This window comes from Patagioenas fasciata, chromosome 3, assembly GCF_037038585.1.
Source record: "Patagioenas fasciata isolate bPatFas1 chromosome 3, bPatFas1.hap1, whole genome shotgun sequence".
Taxonomy (NCBI): domain Eukaryota; kingdom Metazoa; phylum Chordata; class Aves; order Columbiformes; family Columbidae; genus Patagioenas; species Patagioenas fasciata.
In genome coordinates this window covers 99,589,361-99,609,534 of record NC_092522.1, presented here as the reverse complement: position 1 = coordinate 99,609,534, position 20,174 = coordinate 99,589,361, and the positions used below count along the sequence as shown (strand labels likewise).

At 38.9% G+C, this 20,174-nt stretch overlaps 1 protein-coding gene across 33 annotated transcripts in view; it reads right to left on the bottom strand.

The window, feature by feature from the left end:
• Nucleotides 1–1,313: 1,313 nt before the first annotated feature.
• The window catches only part of DST (dystonin), a 307,103-nt gene continuing 288,242 nt past the window's right edge, over nucleotides 1,314–20,174 (bottom strand). For 13 of the 33 annotated variants that reach the window (XM_071806938.1, XM_071806947.1, XM_071806941.1 and 10 more), the window contains 14 exons: nucleotides 19,900–20,043; nucleotides 18,876–19,064; nucleotides 17,988–18,117; nucleotides 17,033–17,196; nucleotides 16,546–16,708; nucleotides 14,896–15,050; nucleotides 14,656–14,730; nucleotides 13,744–13,761; nucleotides 10,638–10,755; nucleotides 8,181–8,249; nucleotides 7,228–7,427; nucleotides 6,635–6,745; nucleotides 3,736–3,859; nucleotides 1,314–2,373 (listed from right to left, as the gene is read on the bottom strand). In XM_071806938.1, the coding sequence (XP_071663039.1) occupies nucleotides 2,108–2,373; nucleotides 3,736–3,859; nucleotides 6,635–6,745; nucleotides 7,228–7,427; nucleotides 8,181–8,249; nucleotides 10,638–10,755; nucleotides 13,744–13,761; nucleotides 14,656–14,730; nucleotides 14,896–15,050; nucleotides 16,546–16,708; nucleotides 17,033–17,196; nucleotides 17,988–18,117; nucleotides 18,876–19,064; nucleotides 19,900–20,043 (1,926 nt within the window). In that variant the 3' untranslated portion in view covers nucleotides 1,314–2,107. The remainder of the gene's footprint in view (nucleotides 2,374–3,735; nucleotides 3,860–6,634; nucleotides 6,746–7,227; nucleotides 7,428–8,180; nucleotides 8,250–10,637; nucleotides 10,756–13,743; nucleotides 13,762–14,655; nucleotides 14,731–14,895; nucleotides 15,051–16,545; nucleotides 16,709–17,032; nucleotides 17,197–17,987; nucleotides 18,118–18,875; nucleotides 19,065–19,899; nucleotides 20,044–20,174) is intronic. The other 20 variants (XM_071806948.1, XM_071806942.1, XM_071806962.1 and 17 more) reach the window with 4 other exon arrangements.

The window sequence follows — 20,174 nt, the reverse complement described above, 5'->3', positions numbered from 1 at the left end:
TGCCAGCACCTCATGCAGAAAGAGCTGCTCTGTCCATTTGGGATACAAGGAACTGAACTGTGACTGCAGAGAGTGATGCAGATTTGCCCTTCCTACCTCTTCTCCATCAGTCCTGTGGCTACAAAATGAACCAAGAATGTCACATTTGGTACCATCTCCTCCTACATCCACACAAGTGCCTGAATTCTACCCTTCTCATTTCTTTTACTGACGAGTTGCTTCAGAGACCATCTGTAACTGCAGACTGCTTCTCTTCACCCAGGGGTGTTGTGGGGTTCCAGGAAGCGCTCAAGTCATCGTGTATTTTAATATTTGAGGAAAGCAATCACCGGACGAAGAGCAGCAACAGGAGAGGTGACGCAGGGGAAGCTAAAGCAGTGCAGCAGAGCCTGGTGCTTTAGGATTCAGTGAAGGTGTGCACGGGTTCCCAAACCAGCTGCTGCAGGACTGCTCCTTCCTTCCCCGCTTCCCCCAAACACACAGCTCCGTGTTGGAGGAAAGCCTGACACAAGTGGATTTTGAGTGACTGAATGATCTTTTGATTTTGTTTTTCTGTTTCTTATGAGCTGATTGTGTGAGTCAGCTTGTGAGTTTGCAGGAAGCTCTTGTAATAACTCAGAAAACATCACCTTAGTAATGCTGCCAGTAAGCGCTAGCACCAAACGCAGGAATCGCTGTCACCTGCATGTCATCAGCTGAACTCCTCCATCATCTTCAGCAAGCTAAGGGACCAACCATGTGCCAGCCTTCCCCTAAAATTCCTCTGCAGCATTCCCTGCTATATGAACAGTCAGCTTTAGACTATTTGCCATGTTGGCCAAATTCTACCCGAGTCTTTCTGATATTATCAAAGAGCATTCTTAGTTTCTAGAGATTCTGTCACTACTTACTACAGCATCTAGCCAACCATTCTACAGCACCCCTATTTGAAGCTGCATTCTTTCTCCACTGAAAATCAGCTGTTATTCATCCTTTCAAAGAATCCATGAATGGAAAAAATATTTCACTGACAAAAAGAGCAACTAAATTACTCCTTGTGCCTTAGAGATATATAGTATATAAATGTCACAATACAATATGGCAGAAATAATTGTCAACACACAATAATTACATACAATTTCATATGATCTGATATGTGCAACTTGGTGTTTTATTAAACAAATACAGTAGCTAACCAAAATCTGATTGCTGATAATGGGAAATTACATTAAAGCCTATATTCCTATGGTAGTTACTGGTCAACTGAAATGATACATACTCTAAAATGTAATGCAGGAAATTATGTTCCTATGAAATAAGAAATACAATAGAAATAAAGTTAAGGGACATGTTTATTTCAGAGCTTTCTGCAAGCAAAATTGCTTTGATACAAAATGAGTTCAATGATACAGTGCTACCATCCACTCAAGCAAAAGAAAACCTCACATTTACATGAATGCACTTTATACTGATATTCTTACAGAATAATAGTTCAGGTATCCAGAACGTGTCCGGCCTCATTGAAAGCAATGGCACAGAGACGCTGCAAGGTATTGGAGTATCGTATTACTGGCGAGTGCTTAATTAACTGTGAGTTCTCCGAGAGATGCTGTATAAATAAGGGTACTGTGAACGTGGGCTTGTATTCCTTAGTAGCTCTGACGTACGTACTTTAGTGTTTGTTTAGTCAGCTCAAAGTGTGTAAATGTGTCTTTTGGCTTTTTAGTATTGTCTTTTTCTTTTTTAAAGAAAAATCATGAGGTATCCTTTACTGTTAACTAATGACATAGTGACAGGCCTATTTTATTCGGGTTGCAGAGACTTACTGTACATTCAGTACACTGTACATTCGGCAATTATTTTTAGTGTACTTTCTACACATTACTGTGTACAACTGTTAGTTTACATTAAAACTCTTCCCCCTTCTCACAGGATATGGCATAAACAAAAACAAATCTGACAAAAATTATACACATAAAATAAGAAGACAAATACACAAATAAGGCCATCTGCAGAATTAAAAATCCACCTCTTGCGATATTTCACAATAATTTCTACATAATATTTTACATCTTACGAACTTAAATACTTAACGCAAAAGGAAAAGACCTTTACGGAGCCAATCATATTATCTCTTCAAGGACTTGTCCAATTTGCTGGCTAGTGGCCTTCTCTGGGGAGTTGGAATTTTAGAAGGCTTGGCTGATCCTGGCCGAGAACCTGCTCGGGGTGTCGGTCTGCTTGTAGCAGGAACAGTCTCTGACATATCTGAGCACACGGACTGGATTTCTGAGATGTCAAAGTCAGACGCATCACTGCCTCGGCGGCTACTTGACCTGCTGCCAGCCTTGCTTCCTGCTCGGCTTCCAGGTCTGCTTGGGGTTTTTCTGGTTTCTAGAAAGAGGAATGATATCCATCAATATTAAAGCTAAGGATAGAAAAGGTGTACGGCTCCTTCCCAGGTCTTTGGCAACCCCAAAAATTCCTCATTGCACAAATTACACTTTAGACTCAGCCAGGTAAGCTGGACAATGACATATCTCACACTAAAGAGAAGGGAATATGAGATCAAACGATGAGACTCAGTTAATTTGTCACTAGCACATATCATTAAAAACGTATTATCCTGGTAAGTTTTTGTGACTTACTAGACATGCATTCTATATGCACCCAACAGCCAGAGACTCTCTTTCCCCTGCCATTTTCTCAGCTAGTAATCAAAAGAATTCAGTATCTGGCCTCTTCATGCATTCAGGATTTCTCAATATATGTATCTTGGATATGCCAATGAATATCCCAGTTTTTAAATGTGTACCCCTTTTTTCTAAAAATCAAAACCATACAGTTGAAAGCTTCAAGTAAACAAGGAAAGAATATACATTCTTCCACAGGCCTGAGCAAATGAGCTCTCGGCAAGGCTGCTGAAGTGAAAGCCTGCCCAGACAATGTGCCATGAAGAAAAAGCCACAACAAAGAATCTTAAACAGAAAACCATTAATGTGGTTTTTCATAATTTTCCAATTACTTATAGAATATCTTTGATCTTGACAAATCTGGTTCCCTGTAAGTGTGAAGAACACCAAGTTGAAACTGAAATCTCAGGTGGCTCATTTTTCAAATCACCTATAATTAAGAGACATGTACTCTTTGAACAGGATTTTCCAGTACTGCCCAGTATGCTCTGCAGAGCTAAAGGTTTGAGGGAAAGCCAGCAGAGATCTCTTCTAACCACCCAGCCCTCTCCCTTACACAGAGCTGCCCTCAGCATCCTGGAAGAGCACAGCTTCACCACTTCCTATTTGCATATACTGTTTCAAAAATCTCTATGATATATTCCATTAATCAGGTCACCTACAGATGCTCCCTGCAGTTCTTCTTCCAAAAGAAATGGATGACTCATGATTAAAGTGACCCCTTTGCTCCATCACAGTTGAGCATAACTTGAATACTGTGAAGAACTGAACCCTTTATTCTTACGTAAATGCTGCTTCTCTAGTTTCTTATGCAGATACACTGGAAAGACCATTGTCAAGAAGGCTGCAGTCATGAATTTGCACATCCAGAGCTGAACGTACCTGCTGTGCAACCACGTGAAAGGAGGACCATTATCCTGATTACGTACACTCTTGTGGAGACAGTAGGACTTGTACTTCTTCCCACTTTTCTGACATCTCCCCCACACGCCAACATGACCCTAATTACCCAGGTGGAAAACAAAGTAAGCAGTAGATCAAGTTCTAAAGTCAAGACACTCACCTGCAAACTGAGCTCTAACTCTGGTAGCTGCTGTTGACAGGATGCCACTGTCTTCTCCAGAGTGGAACCCCTTCCCTGACAGATATCCTGGCATCCTGAGTTTACTTCCTTGAATTGGTGTTCCCTATGCAGGGGAAAAAAAAAAAAAAGAAAGAAAAAAAAAAGATGCTTTTTCCAATTGTCTCTGCTGAAGATGAAGTCTGGTATTAGGTAGCACACAGCTTAGAATAGATCATAGCATTCACTGTGAAGCTGAAAGACTGGTTTGAGTCACTATGGATGTTTTTCATTATGTGAAGTTTTGAACATTCTATAGCAGTTAGTATTTGAAGTAATGCAAATGTCAAACAATAACAAAAAAATCAGGGTAACAGTCTGCTTGATACCTACATTTTAGCATTCTTTGTGCATATTTCAGTGCATATCAAGAAAGAAAAAATGCTACCTTCTTTAATTAGTCAAGCATGTAAGATTAGTTGATGGTACATAACTGAAATACAAGTAGTTGAACTTTTATATCTGCATAGCTTGAGTTTCCATCATTCTGACTGTGGTTATAGGTGGTGAATATATTTGTTTCAATTTTATAAATATTTTGATGGCAAAACAAAACTACCAAATTTCAAAACCTTTTGCTAGAAAAAAAGCAGCAAAAAAGACATAGGACTAACTAGATGACCTTTGAAGGGCCCTTCCAACCCAAACTATTATATGATTCTGTGAAAAAAGTTCTTGTTCTCAAGATATCGTCTGAAACGTCTCTACTCCAGTGTCTTATCCTGCCTGCTTTCTCATTTCTGAAATGAGTATTGATTTAAAATCCGCCCCAAATGGGAAGATTCCTTTCAAAGCCACGAAAATGAAATCCTCAAATTTCAAAATGCATGTAACATACAGATAAGAGGTGTATGCAAATAAGAGGAAAACTACTGTATTCATATTCATTTAATCCACACTAAAATACTAAGTAAATATCCAAAAATAAGTACAAACACTGTGGTGATGAATGCGACATGCTGAGCGGCTTGGATCCCCAGATCCAGTGTTCTGTGCCTCTGACCCCCACACAGTGGGGTAGAAAACCAAGATCCAGGAGCGTGTGGGAGCCGCCTGAAGCCAAGCGCCGAGTGCAGCCTGGCAGCTGCCAGCTCGGGCCACCTCTGGCACGTCTGAACAAAAGAGCATTGAGATACTGCAGAGCAGAGAAGCTGCTGGCTCTGACACGGATGGTCACAATGTTAAATTATCTTTAAATCCAAGTACAAATGCTCAGCATCCAACCAGCCACACCTTGGAAATCTCTGCTGTACAGAGACTGCTTCAGAGGACAAAGAGGCAGAGAACACTCTCCATTACCTCCACTGAAGCTGCTGCACTGTGGGCAAGGCATTGGGAGAGAATCACTGGTGCAAGAAGAAAAGGAGATCAAGCTTGTTCTTCCGTTTTAGTCCTAAACCCAAATGCAGCCTCCACATAAAATATATAACCACTCTCTTGGGAAAAAAATGCTGCAGAGTGCCTCAGAAATTCACTGCGAACTACACCACACCAATCATCCAATTTATAATCTTAAACCATGGTGGCTTACATACAAGAAACTCACTGAAACTACCGGTGGTTGTAATAGCAGGTGAGAAATACAGTGCCCCTATTTGAAACCAACGCCAACTGCTTCCACCTCATTGTAATTCAGTTTTAATTCAGTGAAAACACATTTCCATGTCTATAAACCCTTTAATGTGCCATCAATTAATCTTACAATTCAGTTACCAGCTAAGAGATGAAAGAAAATACAGGAGTACATTAGAAACTGACAACTGACTCAACTGTGTGCTGTTGTTAATCATTGTGAGCAGCAGCCGTGTGTGCTGGAAGTGCTGTAGATACACACGCCTGCAGTGTGCGCAAGGAATGCACCCGCTCGCACAGAAGGAGGGCGTGAGGAGTTTGTTACGCATCTTTGAGCAAAGCCACACCAAGTTCATGTAAACTTGGCACCAGCAGGTGTCAGAGGGCCAGCGACAGGCATTAAGGGCAGATTTGTGAGCAGCAGATACAGCAGCACATACAGCAGCACAAGCTTCCCCTGGCCCAGGGCAAGAGTGACCCTACAAGGGACACGGCAGCTGGCAGCCTGAGCCACCTGAGATCCTTCCACTGGCTGGAGCGACAGGAGAGGAGACACTTGGGCTCCAAGCCCATTCAAATTCTGGTCCTACAGCTTGACTGCCAGCACGATCCTAATTGCTACACTAGCAGTTTCTGTGGAAGTCATGGCCTGGAAATAAGACCAAAGCTCATTTCCTGTGAAGTCACCGAATAGCTATCTTCTTAGAGCGACAATTGGTCACTAATCCCCCTAAATGAAGCATTCAGTTGTTGGAAAGATTTATATATCACAGTCAGTCTTTTGTGCAATCTTCTTGACAGGGATTAGCTATCTATTTAGTGGTTTTGCACTGGAGATCATAATTTATTAATCTCATTCCTACAGTTCATGAATATTACGGTACATTAAGAACTCAAAGTAAACAGCTTTAGAAAAGAAACCTGCAAAGTATATAAACCACTTTATAAAGTACTTTTCTACATTTGTTCATCCAGTTCATTGCACACTGTTACGATTTATTAACCATTTGCACTTTAAATATAAATTCATTGAGACTGAGTTTTCCTAAAAGTCAAACATGGTAACAAACAGAACATTAAAAAAAAAAAAAGACTTGGGGGGTGGGGGGGGGAAGAAATAAATAATTTGACAAAGGTCTAAAATAACAACAATGCATTAATATGCAAAGGATGTTGCAGCTCTGAAGCACTGAAACTCTAGTGGCTGTTAGTGAAGTGACAGTTTTAGTGAAGGAAGGTCATTAGACTAGAATCTCTGTCCTTACTGTACCTCTGCAGATGACCCTTGATAGTCTGAGGATTCTGGTGGCTTAGAAGGAGTTGACGTTTTGCTGTTTGTCAACCATGGTTTACCATAGTTGCGTGTTAAATGATGGGGTGTCTGTATGAAACAATGGTAAATCAAAATATGAAGGACAGTAGGTGGAAAACAATGTCATGGAGAAAGATACCCAGGCTTTCACAAGAAGATCCAATCACACAGTAGAAATAAAAACTAAGAAGAAAGAGTTGATGATAAATGTTCTGAGACGAAGAGATGGCAGAGCTTATTTTTTAAAAGAAATGGAGAGGTTCATTGCTCTTTCAGAGCTTATTCCCAAATCACCAGTTAGCTCATGAGGCACCTTAAATCTAAAGAATTCTTCCATTCCTCTGCTGCAAACAAATGGTAGAGGAAATACATTGAGAAGACTTCTCAGATCCTCCCCAGCCTACAAAATAAAATTGAGATCCTTCTTCCCTATTGGCAAGGGAAAGCACCAATATTGTTGGAGCAAGGGGAAAAAAACAAACAAAAAACAACAAAAACCCAAACCCATACCCTATTCGTTTACCAGCGTGGTTTTGTAGGTTTCTCCTTACCTTCGGTGTACTTGTAGCAACTGCTTGCGGGGAAGCTGCCTGGCCAGCTTGACTCGACAGAGAGGTGGATCTGTTGGGAGAAGCGCCCCTTGAAGAGGGTCGTGATCTCCGGCCCCTCGGTCGGAAAGCTGCCATGCTCTGACTGGCACCATCTGCCAAAATGAACTTCTCACGCAGCTCCACATTTGTCCTTCCTTTAGCTGCAGCAAAGAAAGGTGTTCATTTAATCAGATACAAAAATTGTCACAAGGCTGTTGATTGTCATTTTTGCCATGCCAACTTCAACACATTTTAACAATAAAATGCATTACCGTGTAATGCATTTATTCTGAACACAGAAGAGTTATGTGCAGAACTCACTTATTCTAATACTTTATGCCAGCAGGAATGAACCACTGTCAAAGGAAGTCAGCGTGATAATGGAATGCTCAGCGTGCTAAATCGTTGTTAATCAATCAACTATCAGTACATAGACACAACCTGATGAGCAGTTTTGCTAACTCTACAGCTACTCATAATAAATAATACTTGCTTCGATGTTCCAGAAGAAATTGCTAAGTACAGGAAAGCAGCAAATATATTTATTCAAAACGATGAAGTTATGTAGTTTGGCAACATGCAATGATGAACACAAAATCCAAACGATGATGAGGTAATTGGTGGCTAAGCACTCACACACATACAAACACACATATGAGAGAATATTCCGCAAGAATAGATGCAAGACATGTTAGAATTTAACTCTGTCAGTGTGAATGACAATTGTTTTTGAAACACTCTTAAAGCGTGTCAAAAAAAATCAGCTTGCAAAGCACCAGCCCATGTAGGAACACATTAAGCTAAATGTGATGAGTGTAGCATATTGTCAAAAGTATATATTATAATAAAGTGGGAAGGAAATGAAGAGAGAGGAGAAGAGGGGGAGAAGCAGACAAAGAGAGGGGTTTGCCAACCTATAGTAGGCTGAGTGGTAATTGAAGAGTTTGATTCCGAACGTAACATTTTACTCCCGTGATGATGAACTAGAAAAAATGACACAGGACATGGGTCACATTAAAGAAAATCGTTAGCAGGAGAAGAAATCAAGTACAGCAGCTGCATATGCAAGAGACTCAGAGCACCAGGCCAAAAGACAGGACTCAGAGCAAAAGCTGTCTCTAAGTGCTCCGAGATGAGTTCTCAAAGCTCTCCCAGGCAAAAAGGAAACAGCGCTTGGATAAAATCAGCTGCAGTCCCAACTATAGTTGTGCAATAGTATTTATCTGCTGACATAAAGAAATAATATAAGCTAAAATTATTTTATATAACTAGGTCTAATACTTTTAAAGCCATTTATGACAACAGTTCTTTGAAATATCATTTATCTGAATACATGAGAAGCCCTTGGTGGAAATGGAGATTTGCCAGGTGAAGTGCTTAAGGAAAAGTCTGAACCTGCACCACTGACATCAGCGACTAACTCATCACTGACTACAACAAGACCAGGATTAGGTACCATGCACAATGTCCAGTGTCCAGATGACTTTACAGAGATCGGTATTCCTTTACACTCCCTGTGTTGACCTAACTGCTCATATATTTCCCATGAAAAAGGGATAAAGTGCTATAGAAAATACTACAGAGATACATAGAATACACGGTTTATTAAAAAAGAGGGGATAAAGTTCCAAAGGACTCTTAATCTGAGGACACTAAAAAGGAATTCCAGTAAATTAATCAGTTTTTAAGTATTGTATCTCTCAGTGCCAACCCAAGGAGGAACTGCAATAGTCTACCTGTCAAGAGGCTTGTGAAAAATGTTTGGAATACATCAAAAGTAACTAAGTTAACCCTTCAATGAAGTCAGATATTTTGAGGCACGTCTCATTTTCTGTTACTGTGCACTTTTGAGGAACGGGAGTAGAAAGCTGTAACGTAAGGATGGCTCTGCAGCCACAGATGACTCACCAATAGTAGCAGGTGCAGAATCAGGTGCTAAATTTCAGTCAGACCTGTGGTCCAACACCAATAAATGTAACATTACTGTTACATTTCTTTAGTAAACAATGTATGCAATACATTGGTAAGCAAAAAGTCTATAAAATAAATAGTGCTGAAAAACTCACAGAGGTCATCACAAGGTTATGACAGCTCTTTTATGTTACTCTGACAAGAAGTTTTTTAAGGGTACCTTGTAAGTCTTGTAGACAAAGGTTTCTAGGCCTCAGTGGCACACTGTCAGCCCTTACAGGGCTTTGTAGTAAGATTTTTTTTTTAATTTAACATCCTTGACTTAGCAAAACAATTGCTACAAATGCAAGCTCTCCACCCTCTCCAAGGTCTGTATCAAACAGTTTAGAAACCTTGGTCCCAAAGCAGAAGCTGTGTGAGACAGCTGACACTAGAGTCAGGTCTACAGGACAGTTGATGTCTGCCTCCACTAGCTCACTTGTCTCTCCTGAACTCCTATGATGTTCTCACGCTATTACAATACAGATTATGATTCTGTAGAATGCCTGACAGGTAAAAACGCAGCAAACTTAATGCTGCTAGTTAACTGGATAGAAATGCCTAGTTATAGAACGTCAGCTTGCTCTGAGCAGTCATCATACTTTCTGCACCTTATGACTGCCTATTATTTGACTTGTATTTCTCCCACTCCCTTCACAAATGGCATCTTTTCTATCTCCAGCTGTTCCTCCAAGAACAATGCCAGAGAGCATATACTTTCCCACTAGAGCAGCAAGTGTCCTGACAAACTATGATGTCATTACACTGCTGTGTACCGATCAAACAAGGCATTTGATGCGGTGCCCTGGCGGGCGCGGTGATGAAGTGCTCCCTGCTTCCCCAGAGGACAAAGTCCTCCTGACCCGAGCATTTTCCACTTGCTTTGTAGAAGGCTCAGGGCTCTGTGAAGTGGTTTTGGGGAGGATGCCAATGAAAAGACAGAGCTACGAAGGCAGAGCCTGAAAAGCCTGGGCACAGCCACTGGCCAGAGAATTTTTTTTTGTGGTGGTATTGTCTCTTTTCAATTCAATTGACTTATTTAAATTTATTGCTTTAAAACTTCTCTCTTGCTGAGAAGGTTTTATTGGACATTTCTCTGTGTTCTTTCTGCCAAGTCATACAAGCAGCTTACAGGCCATAAACTCTGTCTGGGCTAAGTTCAATTCTTAGCTACACCACTCTAACGCTGGAGGAGCTGCGCAGAAGACACCACAGTTATTCTAGACATACATCAGTGCATGTGAAGAAGATCTTAACCATGGGGTTTAAAGTTTACAAAAACAGATCATTATGTGACAGTTAGTGAGATGATGTTTACAGAACTGGCATTTTATACAACTCAATCTCCATCTTGAGACAATGAATGGTGACTGTAACCAAATAATTATCTGCATGTCCATTTTCACCACGGTGTTACATACCCCTGCAAGGATCATTCTTCACCAAGAACTCATCAAGTGCCATCCAGCCACCTCCAACACGAACCATGACAGTACTTCTTAGGATACGAACAAGGCGTAGTTGTTGAGAGTCACCAAACTGAAATAAAAATCAAAACAACCATCTCAGGTTCTCAGTCATTCAGATGCAGTTCAACACTGACAGGTTAAAAATCAGACACTTTAAAAAGTTTGATATGTAATTATTAGTAAATGCTAAAAAAATCAGATTTATTTATGCAGATTATTAAAGCTGTTAAGATTTCAAATCAGATGGTGCTGCATTAATCCAAAGGAGATAGCAGGATGGTAAGAAAGAATCTCAGGTTTAATTTTATGCTTGATTCTCAAATGTCTGAGCTCATAAAGGAAGCAAAATTAGTAACACATTATTTAATTGGTTACGATCTGCATTTGTGCAAATTAATGAAGACCTATTTGCATTATTTCACTGTTAAAATCTTAAGCAAACTCTCTTCTGCAGCAGTCAAGATTTTAATGATGTCAGCTGGAAGGAAGGCAGCATCACTTTAAAATGATCAGCATGTGGGCTGGAAATTCAATACATTGCAAGTGTTGCACAGTTCTATCAATTGATTCAATTATAGGGATATTTTCAGGTATAGCATTGACACTGCTCACGTATAGCGAGGTGCACGTGGGGAAGGATATATTAAAGTAGCAATGAATGACTGACAGCTACCATCACTGTCCTTTGTTATAAACTGTTTGTCACTTCTCTGTCTACATATCGAGGTTCTTCAGAATTCAGAGATGCACAAAAACCTGTTTCATCCTAGCTCTTGTACCAGCCCATTCTTCCTTTGGGCTGATGGCCAGGCCTAACATACATTTTCCTCGTGAAACCTGTATAACAAAACCTGTATGCGGTATCTCTGTTCAACTCCGGATCAAAGAAAACATGACCAAAACATTGACCACACAATCTCAGGAAAACTAACCAGAAGAATTTCATACCTTTTAGCCAATGCTACTAAAATATTTATTTTGATATCAGATCATCATGCCAAGTGCAATGCTCTCACATGTAAACATGCCGAGCACTCACTGAAACCAACAGGAGAAAATACACCTCTTTGGGGCAACCTCTGACCCTTGGAGAAGGCTGGCCATGGTTCACCTGTACCTACTTGCTCCGAAGAGGGGACTGAAATGCTTTAAATGCAAACCACACAAACGTGCTCCCTACTTGTTAAATGACTTTAGTTGTTTGGTACTACTTAAACCAAGAAGAAAAAGTTTAAAGGAGTATTACTTTTAGGAACCAAACAAAAGCAAAGCTTGCTGCTTAATTCAATAATATTTGTTTGTTTGTTTTAAGTAAGAATATTCACATAACCATTATTTGTAAGGGCTTTTTAATAATGCATTCAATATGTGGTAAACAAAGAACCATTTTACATCTGTAGATCAAATTTAAAAAAAGAAATGGCATCCAAATTGATGGTGTTTACTTTCATTGATTTGCTTCTACAGAGAAGTATTTTCTAGAGGTTCTAAAAATCCTCTCTTTTTTCTTTATTTTTTCCCCATCCCAGCTTAATTCTTCAGTTAGACCCTATCAGGCAACTACACCAAGGGTCAGATCCAGCATCCTTTGGAAACTGCCTACCCAGGCAGTGGTTAATTCAGACAGTGGGGCTCCTGGAAAATAATACAGGTATCTATTATAACAAAAAGCATTTTTCCTAACAGCAACTCAGTCCATTTCCTTAAAATAGCCTGGACACCAACTTTCCTTGAATAGTATTTACTATTGTTTCAAGTAATCAGAGCTAAAAACACTGGAATAAAAATGCAAAGGAGGTCTTGTTCAAGCTCCAAAAAGGCCTGTTCTTGACAACAGCCATATAACATCACTGTCACTAGAGATACCTCGGCCAAGTTGCTTTAGGTGATTTTTACTGTTCTGCACCAGTAAGAGTTAGATGCTCTCAAAATATGCTGCATTTTTCCCAGATCTAAAAGTACAGATGGCAGATAAGAAGATTAACCTAATTTCAAATAGTCTCTTCAAATAGAGGCTCGTTCTATACATGGAAAACATTTAAAATTATTACTTAGAGGCATGTGGTAAGATTATCCACGGCTCTTTGTGCTTTCTTCTAGACTTCAATGGGCTTTGCCAATAAATAAGAATGCAACCACATTCTCAACAGCTCTAGACTGAAAATGGCCGATCTGTTAACACTACCATTTCCAGAATGGATTATACATATTATTGCCTTTATAAGAGCATGAATAAGATACTAATGGTACCCAGTATCTGGCTTGTGTAAAGTATTTCCATTCTTACCAGGCAAGCGTGATTTAACACCGGGCAGTGGTGTTATCAGTACGTCCCATAGAGGTGAGCGTATCCCCCTGTCCCACTGTACAGTGACATCCTACTGACACAAACTGTTCTTAAACACAACTCCAACACGTTATAGACCTGCCAGGGCTCTTTGAAAACACTCTGGGAGAGGGAATAGTCTGAACTGGAACAGCAAGTTTAATTTGCCTGTTTCTAAAATATGTTACTTAATGATTCACTGAGTTAGTATATAAAATGCCAACAATTAGCTAGGTTCTTAATCACTCTGCTTGATTGCACAAGGATTTGTTTTAAATCAAAGTATTTTTCACCTAATCTGGAATAAATACTGATCTGTGTTTACAGTGAGATCAGCCTTTAATCTGACAGCCTAAAAAATAAACCACAGAATTTTAAAGCATTCCAGTATTAAACTGAAAACTGATCAAATAACAGTAATTCTAGAATTGCAGTTTAAATGCTCAAGATTTTTTTCTAGGGGAATTGCTGCCAATCATTATCTGGTTCCTTTAAAAGTAATCTCCTTAATGAGGAAAATGGCCAAAGAAAGCAGGTGAGGGATTGAAGAGGAGGGATCCTGAGACAAGGAATGCTCCATAGCATTTAAAGAAATACCACAGCTGACCAGCAATGAATTAGCTGAAGATGTAAGGATGGCAAGAAGACTGACCACTGCAAGCTTTAATCACTATGCGTTAGGAAAAAAAAAAAAAAAAAAAAAGCTTCATAACACATTCCACTGGTTTATACCTGATTTCCCAGGAAGAACTGATAAGAAATGAAAAATGGAAGAAAGACACGATTAGTTTACAGGAAATTCTCTACATGACTCTAGTACACATGCAAACTAACACATTAGACATTCTAAATAAAGCATCTACTTCAGAGACGAACAGGTAGATAGCCATCCGGAGACTGAATATTGGAAAATATTCAAGGCCTTCATTTCCTTCCCATTGCTGTTTCTGTGGTCTTTTAAAACAATCTACAAGTATTTAGCAATCTCTCTTGGCCACATCTTGTATATTTCATCTGAAGTTATTCCGGTTATTGAATCTAGGGGTAGTAGATGTTTCTCTACAACAGGATTTTTATTTTTCTGTGATCTGAAATTGTTCTTAGGTATGTAACGCATTTCTTACACTTCTTCAGAAGGAACAGTGTGCTCCAATAAAATGCCAGGGAGGATAAAAGTGATTGAATACACTTTGGGAACAGATTTTTGAAGTACAACACAATACCAGCCCCTGTTTTTATGAAACTAACAGAAAATCGGTTACAGTTTAAACACCTTGGGCATCCAGGAAAAAAAAGTGTTTTTTAAGGAGCTGTCATACGTATGTATGCATGTGTGTATGTATGTATGCATGCGTATGTGTGTGTATGTATGTATGTATGCATGCAGTCAGCTTTTACAAATTCTCACATTGAAAACAGTTTCTGTAGTGTCAGTGAAAATAAATACAAGCAGCAGCATTTTCCCACATTTTTAGCCTATATGTTCTAACAAAAGAAAACCCATAACATTTAGATAAGCTTAAGAAAACATAACAATATAATACAAAATTTCTGTTCATTAATGTACCCTAATTCCTTGCATAAACAATGTCATATGAAAAATCTTCAGGCTACAAGAATTAAAATGGTCTTCTGAAGACTTACCCTGTACTTGTTATCCCCAATCTGTTCCACTTGAAACCGTTTTGCACATTTACATTTAGCTACCTGCCTTGTAACCTGCAAAAAATAAAAACTAGTTAATTACTTTACTGCTAATATCACAGTCCTAAAGATTTGTGTAACTAGTAAACTTCAAATTATATAGGAGTGAAAATAAAATTAATTATTAAAGAACATGACCCCAGCAGAATGGAGTGCAATGGAAGAAAGCAGATCATGTACCTCATCTTCAATTTTGTCAGCATCTGTGAGAGGCTTGTATGCATCCTTGTTTGGATGGAGAGCTGCTACAAATTCGTAATAGTCAATATATCCATCACCGTCTCTATCAAAGATGTCTGCAACAGCACTCATTTCAAGTCGGCTTGTTGGGAATTCTGCAAGACAAAGACAACAACAAAAGCTAGGTTTTTTAGCTTTTCAATACCATGACAATGAAAAGCCTTGACACAAATATTAAGAGGTTTTTAGGCAGTATGTGACAGAAAATGCTTATTAAAAAAACCCCAAGACATTCAGAAAGATTCCTTCATGCTTTTGAAAAAAAAATCTGGATCTCCAGTGTTACCAAGATGTTGCATTAAAATGAATAGCATGGTCTGTCTTGAAGAGAGACACAGAAGTGAAGACAAAGATTGAATTGGAAGATATATGTATTTTTTTTTTAACATTTTGACCTTCAAGGTGCATAAAATACCGCAGATTAAAAAGATAAATTGTTATTGAGGAAAGGTCAAGCGAGAATTTCACTGCTAATGAAATTCGGAATACAAGACCTTCCCACTGCAGAAACACAAACGATGCTTTGTGAAATTATTCTTTTAGATCTAATTCACAGCAGCAGAATATTAACCCACACATATATTCCTGACGAAATGGTCAAAGAAAATTTCAAGATGGTGAACCGGGATTAGAAGTATTTAGTAGTTGTAACAAGCTGATACCAAGTTAAATAAGATGCTTAACCTCTTGGTCGTATCAGGTGTTTTTTTCATTAATGTCTGACAATTTATGTAAAACAGTGATGTGTGCATATAGTGACTATTTTATTGCATTTTGGAAAGCAGGGGGGAAATACATAGACTACAATATTCTTCTACTGAATAATTTAAACATGAGATGCTAAAAGCAGCCCAATTCTAAATGCTCTCTGCTCAAAGTCTCCATGACCTGAAGATAAAGGATCATTTTAAGTAGTAGGCTCTTATCTGTTACGAGTCAGTTGCTAAAGGAAAACGTGATCGCATACAGACATGATGTGCGCTTAACGTAACCACCAACTGGTCATACTGAAGGAATACCAATCCACCAGGAAAGCTGTGAAAAGTCCCTTCCTAGTCTGATTGCCTGACATTTTTATCCTCATTATACAGGTACATGAATATGGTCACAGTTCGTGGAAACACTGGTTTCAGAAATTACATGTTTTCCTTCTACAACTGAAACTATTCCATGTAAGTTCTTTAATGCAAACCATATGATCTTATGAAATTATTTTGAAAATTATCTATAGGTTTTATAAGGTATGTTTTACTATTCTGACTAATCAATGAAAAGTAATTGTTGAAGTGGCTAGTGTACTGTAGTGTACTGACAATCCGAGTCCAGTAAGTCAGTAAACTGTTAATTAGCCAATAACGTATATGCGAAATTCGTAATCTGATTTGTAATGTAAAGTAACTAGAAAGAGTTTCTAGAATCCAGAAATATTTTCAAGTAAAATTATAGTTTAAATTAATCGTAATTCAGAACTTCAAAATGGAAATCTGTGACCTTCTAACACAGTAAACCACATAGTGTACACTGTATAGGCAATAAGACTTCATGAGATGTTTGTTCCAAGTTCAACATTAAGTTATTTTTAAAACTTACTTGAAGAAAGAATTCCATCGATGAATTCCTGTCTTGTTATCTTTCCATCCTGATCTTTATCAATCCTCCTAAAGAAGTCCATCACACGAGACTTCTTATGGTTCATCCATCGCATGTATTTTTTCCTCCAAATATCAAAATCAAAGTTGGCAAATTCTCTCAGCTTAATTAAAAAAGAGAAAGAACTATTTTCACTTGAAATCAATCTAAACAATCCATGAGAGAGATACCACCTGCGTTCTTTTGAATAACTGGTTCTTTGAGGACCTGTACAAACATTTTAAACATCTTAACTCTCCTCACATTTGAAATGAGAACGACAGCTTCTAGAGCACATTAAAGCATGTATATCACAGTTTTCAGCTACCTATATCATCCAATATCATACAACAAATATGGAAGCTGTTTACAGTATTTATGATATTGAGAGTTTAATCAGGGTAAGCTACACAGAAAGTATGTATATTCTGTACAGTCCTTTTCTGACCTCTTCAAGCCTGTCCAAAGCGTCATTAAGTTTTCTTCTTCTTTCCAAGGCCAGAAGCCAGACCTGCTGCCATTTGCTGACTAAAAGGTTTACCCGGGGATTCTTGGTTTCAATTTGCGCCTGGGCTGCTGAAGGATAAATGCCTGGTGTTGGGGAACGCTTTCCTGTTAAGATATGATAAAACATGTAAGTCTCACTCAGTTGAAACAAAACAAACACTGACATGATGGGTACTTGACTCTCCTAAAACTACTCCTTCATGTCCCCAATAATGAGCCAATACCCTGATATGATTTCCATCTGATGGGATTTTTTTTTCCCCACTGCTGGGCAACGACTACATGGTGGCTAAAGCATCTTTTGTTTAGCCAGAAGCAGCTCATAGTGGCTGCACCAGTGAAGCTACACAGGTTAAATAAAATCTTTGTAAATCTATCGGAGAGTGGCAAAGTAAACGACCTGATTTTAGAAGCAGGTTCCATGTATGGGCAAGTATAAAATACAATGGGTAAGTATATCTAAAAATACAAAAAGCAATTTCCTCACTTGATGATTCACTTCCTATTCAGCTTTGCTGAACACACTTTCTAATTGAATCCATATAATTTCACAGACAGTAAGATCAAAATTTTGTCTCTACTTCTTTACGTAAAAAGTTGTTTGCACTTTCAGATAACAGTACATTTGCAAAGACTCAGCATATGAACACTCTTGGAAGCTTAACAGCATAAAAAAGGCTGCATGGTTTAAAAACAGGCATTCAAGAAGTATAGGACAAAATGTAATAATACAAGTCTGCTCTGAGAAATTTCCTCACAATGAAAAAAGAGATAATTTTAAAAAACAGCCAAGAGAATTTCACTCTGTTTCACTAATCAAACCTATTAGTAATCCATTATCTTCATAGACAGTGCAATGGCACATGTGACCCGCCCCAAACCACTTCATTACTCACTTCCTGTTCTCCCCTTATCAAGGACAGGAATATGAGATTGTACTGGAGACGGTTCAAGTGCCTTTCTTTTATAGGTCTTGGTAACTTTATCCACATCAGGTTGTTTTCTGGTCATTTCCTCCATGAATGTCTACAATCAGATAGAGGTGGTTTTAATTAACCATACACAAAAGTGACCACAAGAATGAAAAACACAACAGTGAAACACCAAAGTTAGGAGAATAGCACAGAAAGAGTCTTATAATGCCAGCCTCACAAAAAGACACAGATAAGGATTTGGCAGGTAAAAAACATCAGCAGTATAAGATTTTAAGACCACCATGGCCTGGCTGATAAAGGAAGTCTAAACCTAAAAAACAGTCTGCCAAACTCCTTTATTAACTGTGTTTGGTGAGGTGATGTACAACAGATTTTTGCCCCCGAGTACTCAGGCGTTTCTTGCTGTCCAGACTGCAGCTCACACAAGTGAGCCAGCTCTGGTGTGTAACCTGCGGTAAGCCTGTGTGCACGCACTGCACCAGCAGCTTCCTCTGGCACTTTATAAACATATTTTTGAAATCCAATCCGTAAAACCATACTGCAATACTAGTTCTAAGGCAGCAGCATTATTATGTATTTCATGTGTGTTATTATTACCCTGTTCCTATGTGGAGTTGTAGTTTTTCTTTTAGCACAATGTAGTGCTGAATTTTTGTCTGTTTGTTTTTCTGCCTCTGTGTTGAATAAACTACAAGCACGTTGTGCACATACAAAAGACACAACTGAGATTCTGATAAATGATTATTAGGAGAGAATGGTAAGGAGATTAACACTTAATTACAAAGCCTCATTGAGTAGTAAGCACCATTTGTGGAATGTGTAGGGCACATGTCACTTAACATGCCTTACCTGATGTTCAGCTATAAGTGCTTTAACTTCCTCAATCTCCTGGGGGATAATCTCTTTATCTTTTTCAGTAAGCGTAGTCTCTGCCCACTGCAACCAGGACAGTAAGGCTTCCAGCAATTCCTGGTTAGCAATAAGTCCAGCCAGAGCTCCTGCCAGTCTCTGTTGATGTTGTTTAGCCCATGCTAAGACCTTGATAAAAGAACCGATGCATGAGTATGTGCACAGCTGAACTTCTTTAAAATGTATTTAAAGGTGCCCTGCTCACTGTAAACCCAGAGCTTCCTCCCAGACCTATTGATGTTCATTATCAAAGGTGCTAGATGTAGTGGCTAATCACTAAAGGTGCTGGGTAACTAGAATTCCCAGTTCAACACTTACCTTTTCCACAGATATTCCAGATTAGGTGCTGTTAACTGAAGTAAACAGCATATTCAGGCAGTACATTAAGAACTTTATCAAACAATATATTTAACTTAGTGAATCAGGCAGGATTTGGTGTCCATCTTCCCCCTGGGCACTTCTGAAGCCACACTTTGCTAACACCAGTATTTTGTTTTTCTTTAAATTTAATACACACAGATAATACCATCTTAGCAGCTGAGAGGGTAGTATACCCTGTGAGACCTACTTGTTGCCAGTTAAATAATTTGGAAATCTTCTAGATTAAGAATCCTCCTTACTGCAACCAGAAAATGCTTCACGTTTGCTCTGTATTTTGTTTCCTTTGTAACTTTTAAACTTCTCCCTATAAATTATTGGCTTTCTTCACATGGGAAGTGTCAGTCAGTATTTCCTCTAATACATACAAAGAAGCTTGACCATCTGCTTTAGTTCTTAAAGCCCTGAAAGTTTTAAAATAAAACCTAGGGAAGGATGGTATTCACATCCATCACTGCGGGTATTTTAAATGTTTAGTTCTCAACAGCTGGATCATTTCCTCCCAGTGTAACTACCATGCGAGTTGTCAGCTCTGTTCCAATCAAAGACGGACTGTAGCAACGAAGATGGCTTGACACATACTGACCTCTTCAAACCTGGCTCTGATGATTGTTATCCAGTGCTTAATGGTGGTGATGGAGTCTGGGTGGCAGATAGCTAGGATAGCTTCTCCCATACCTGTTGCTTTATTCAGTTCAGCCTTTTTCTCTTCCAGTTTTTTCATGAATTCCTAAACCAGAGGTAATAATTTCAATTACATGTTGACAAAATTTGCAAGAGAAATCTGAGTGCATAACCTGGAAGGTCATAAGCCTCTCGATTGCTCAAACAGGTTCAACTTGCAAGAGGCAAGTTTGTCTG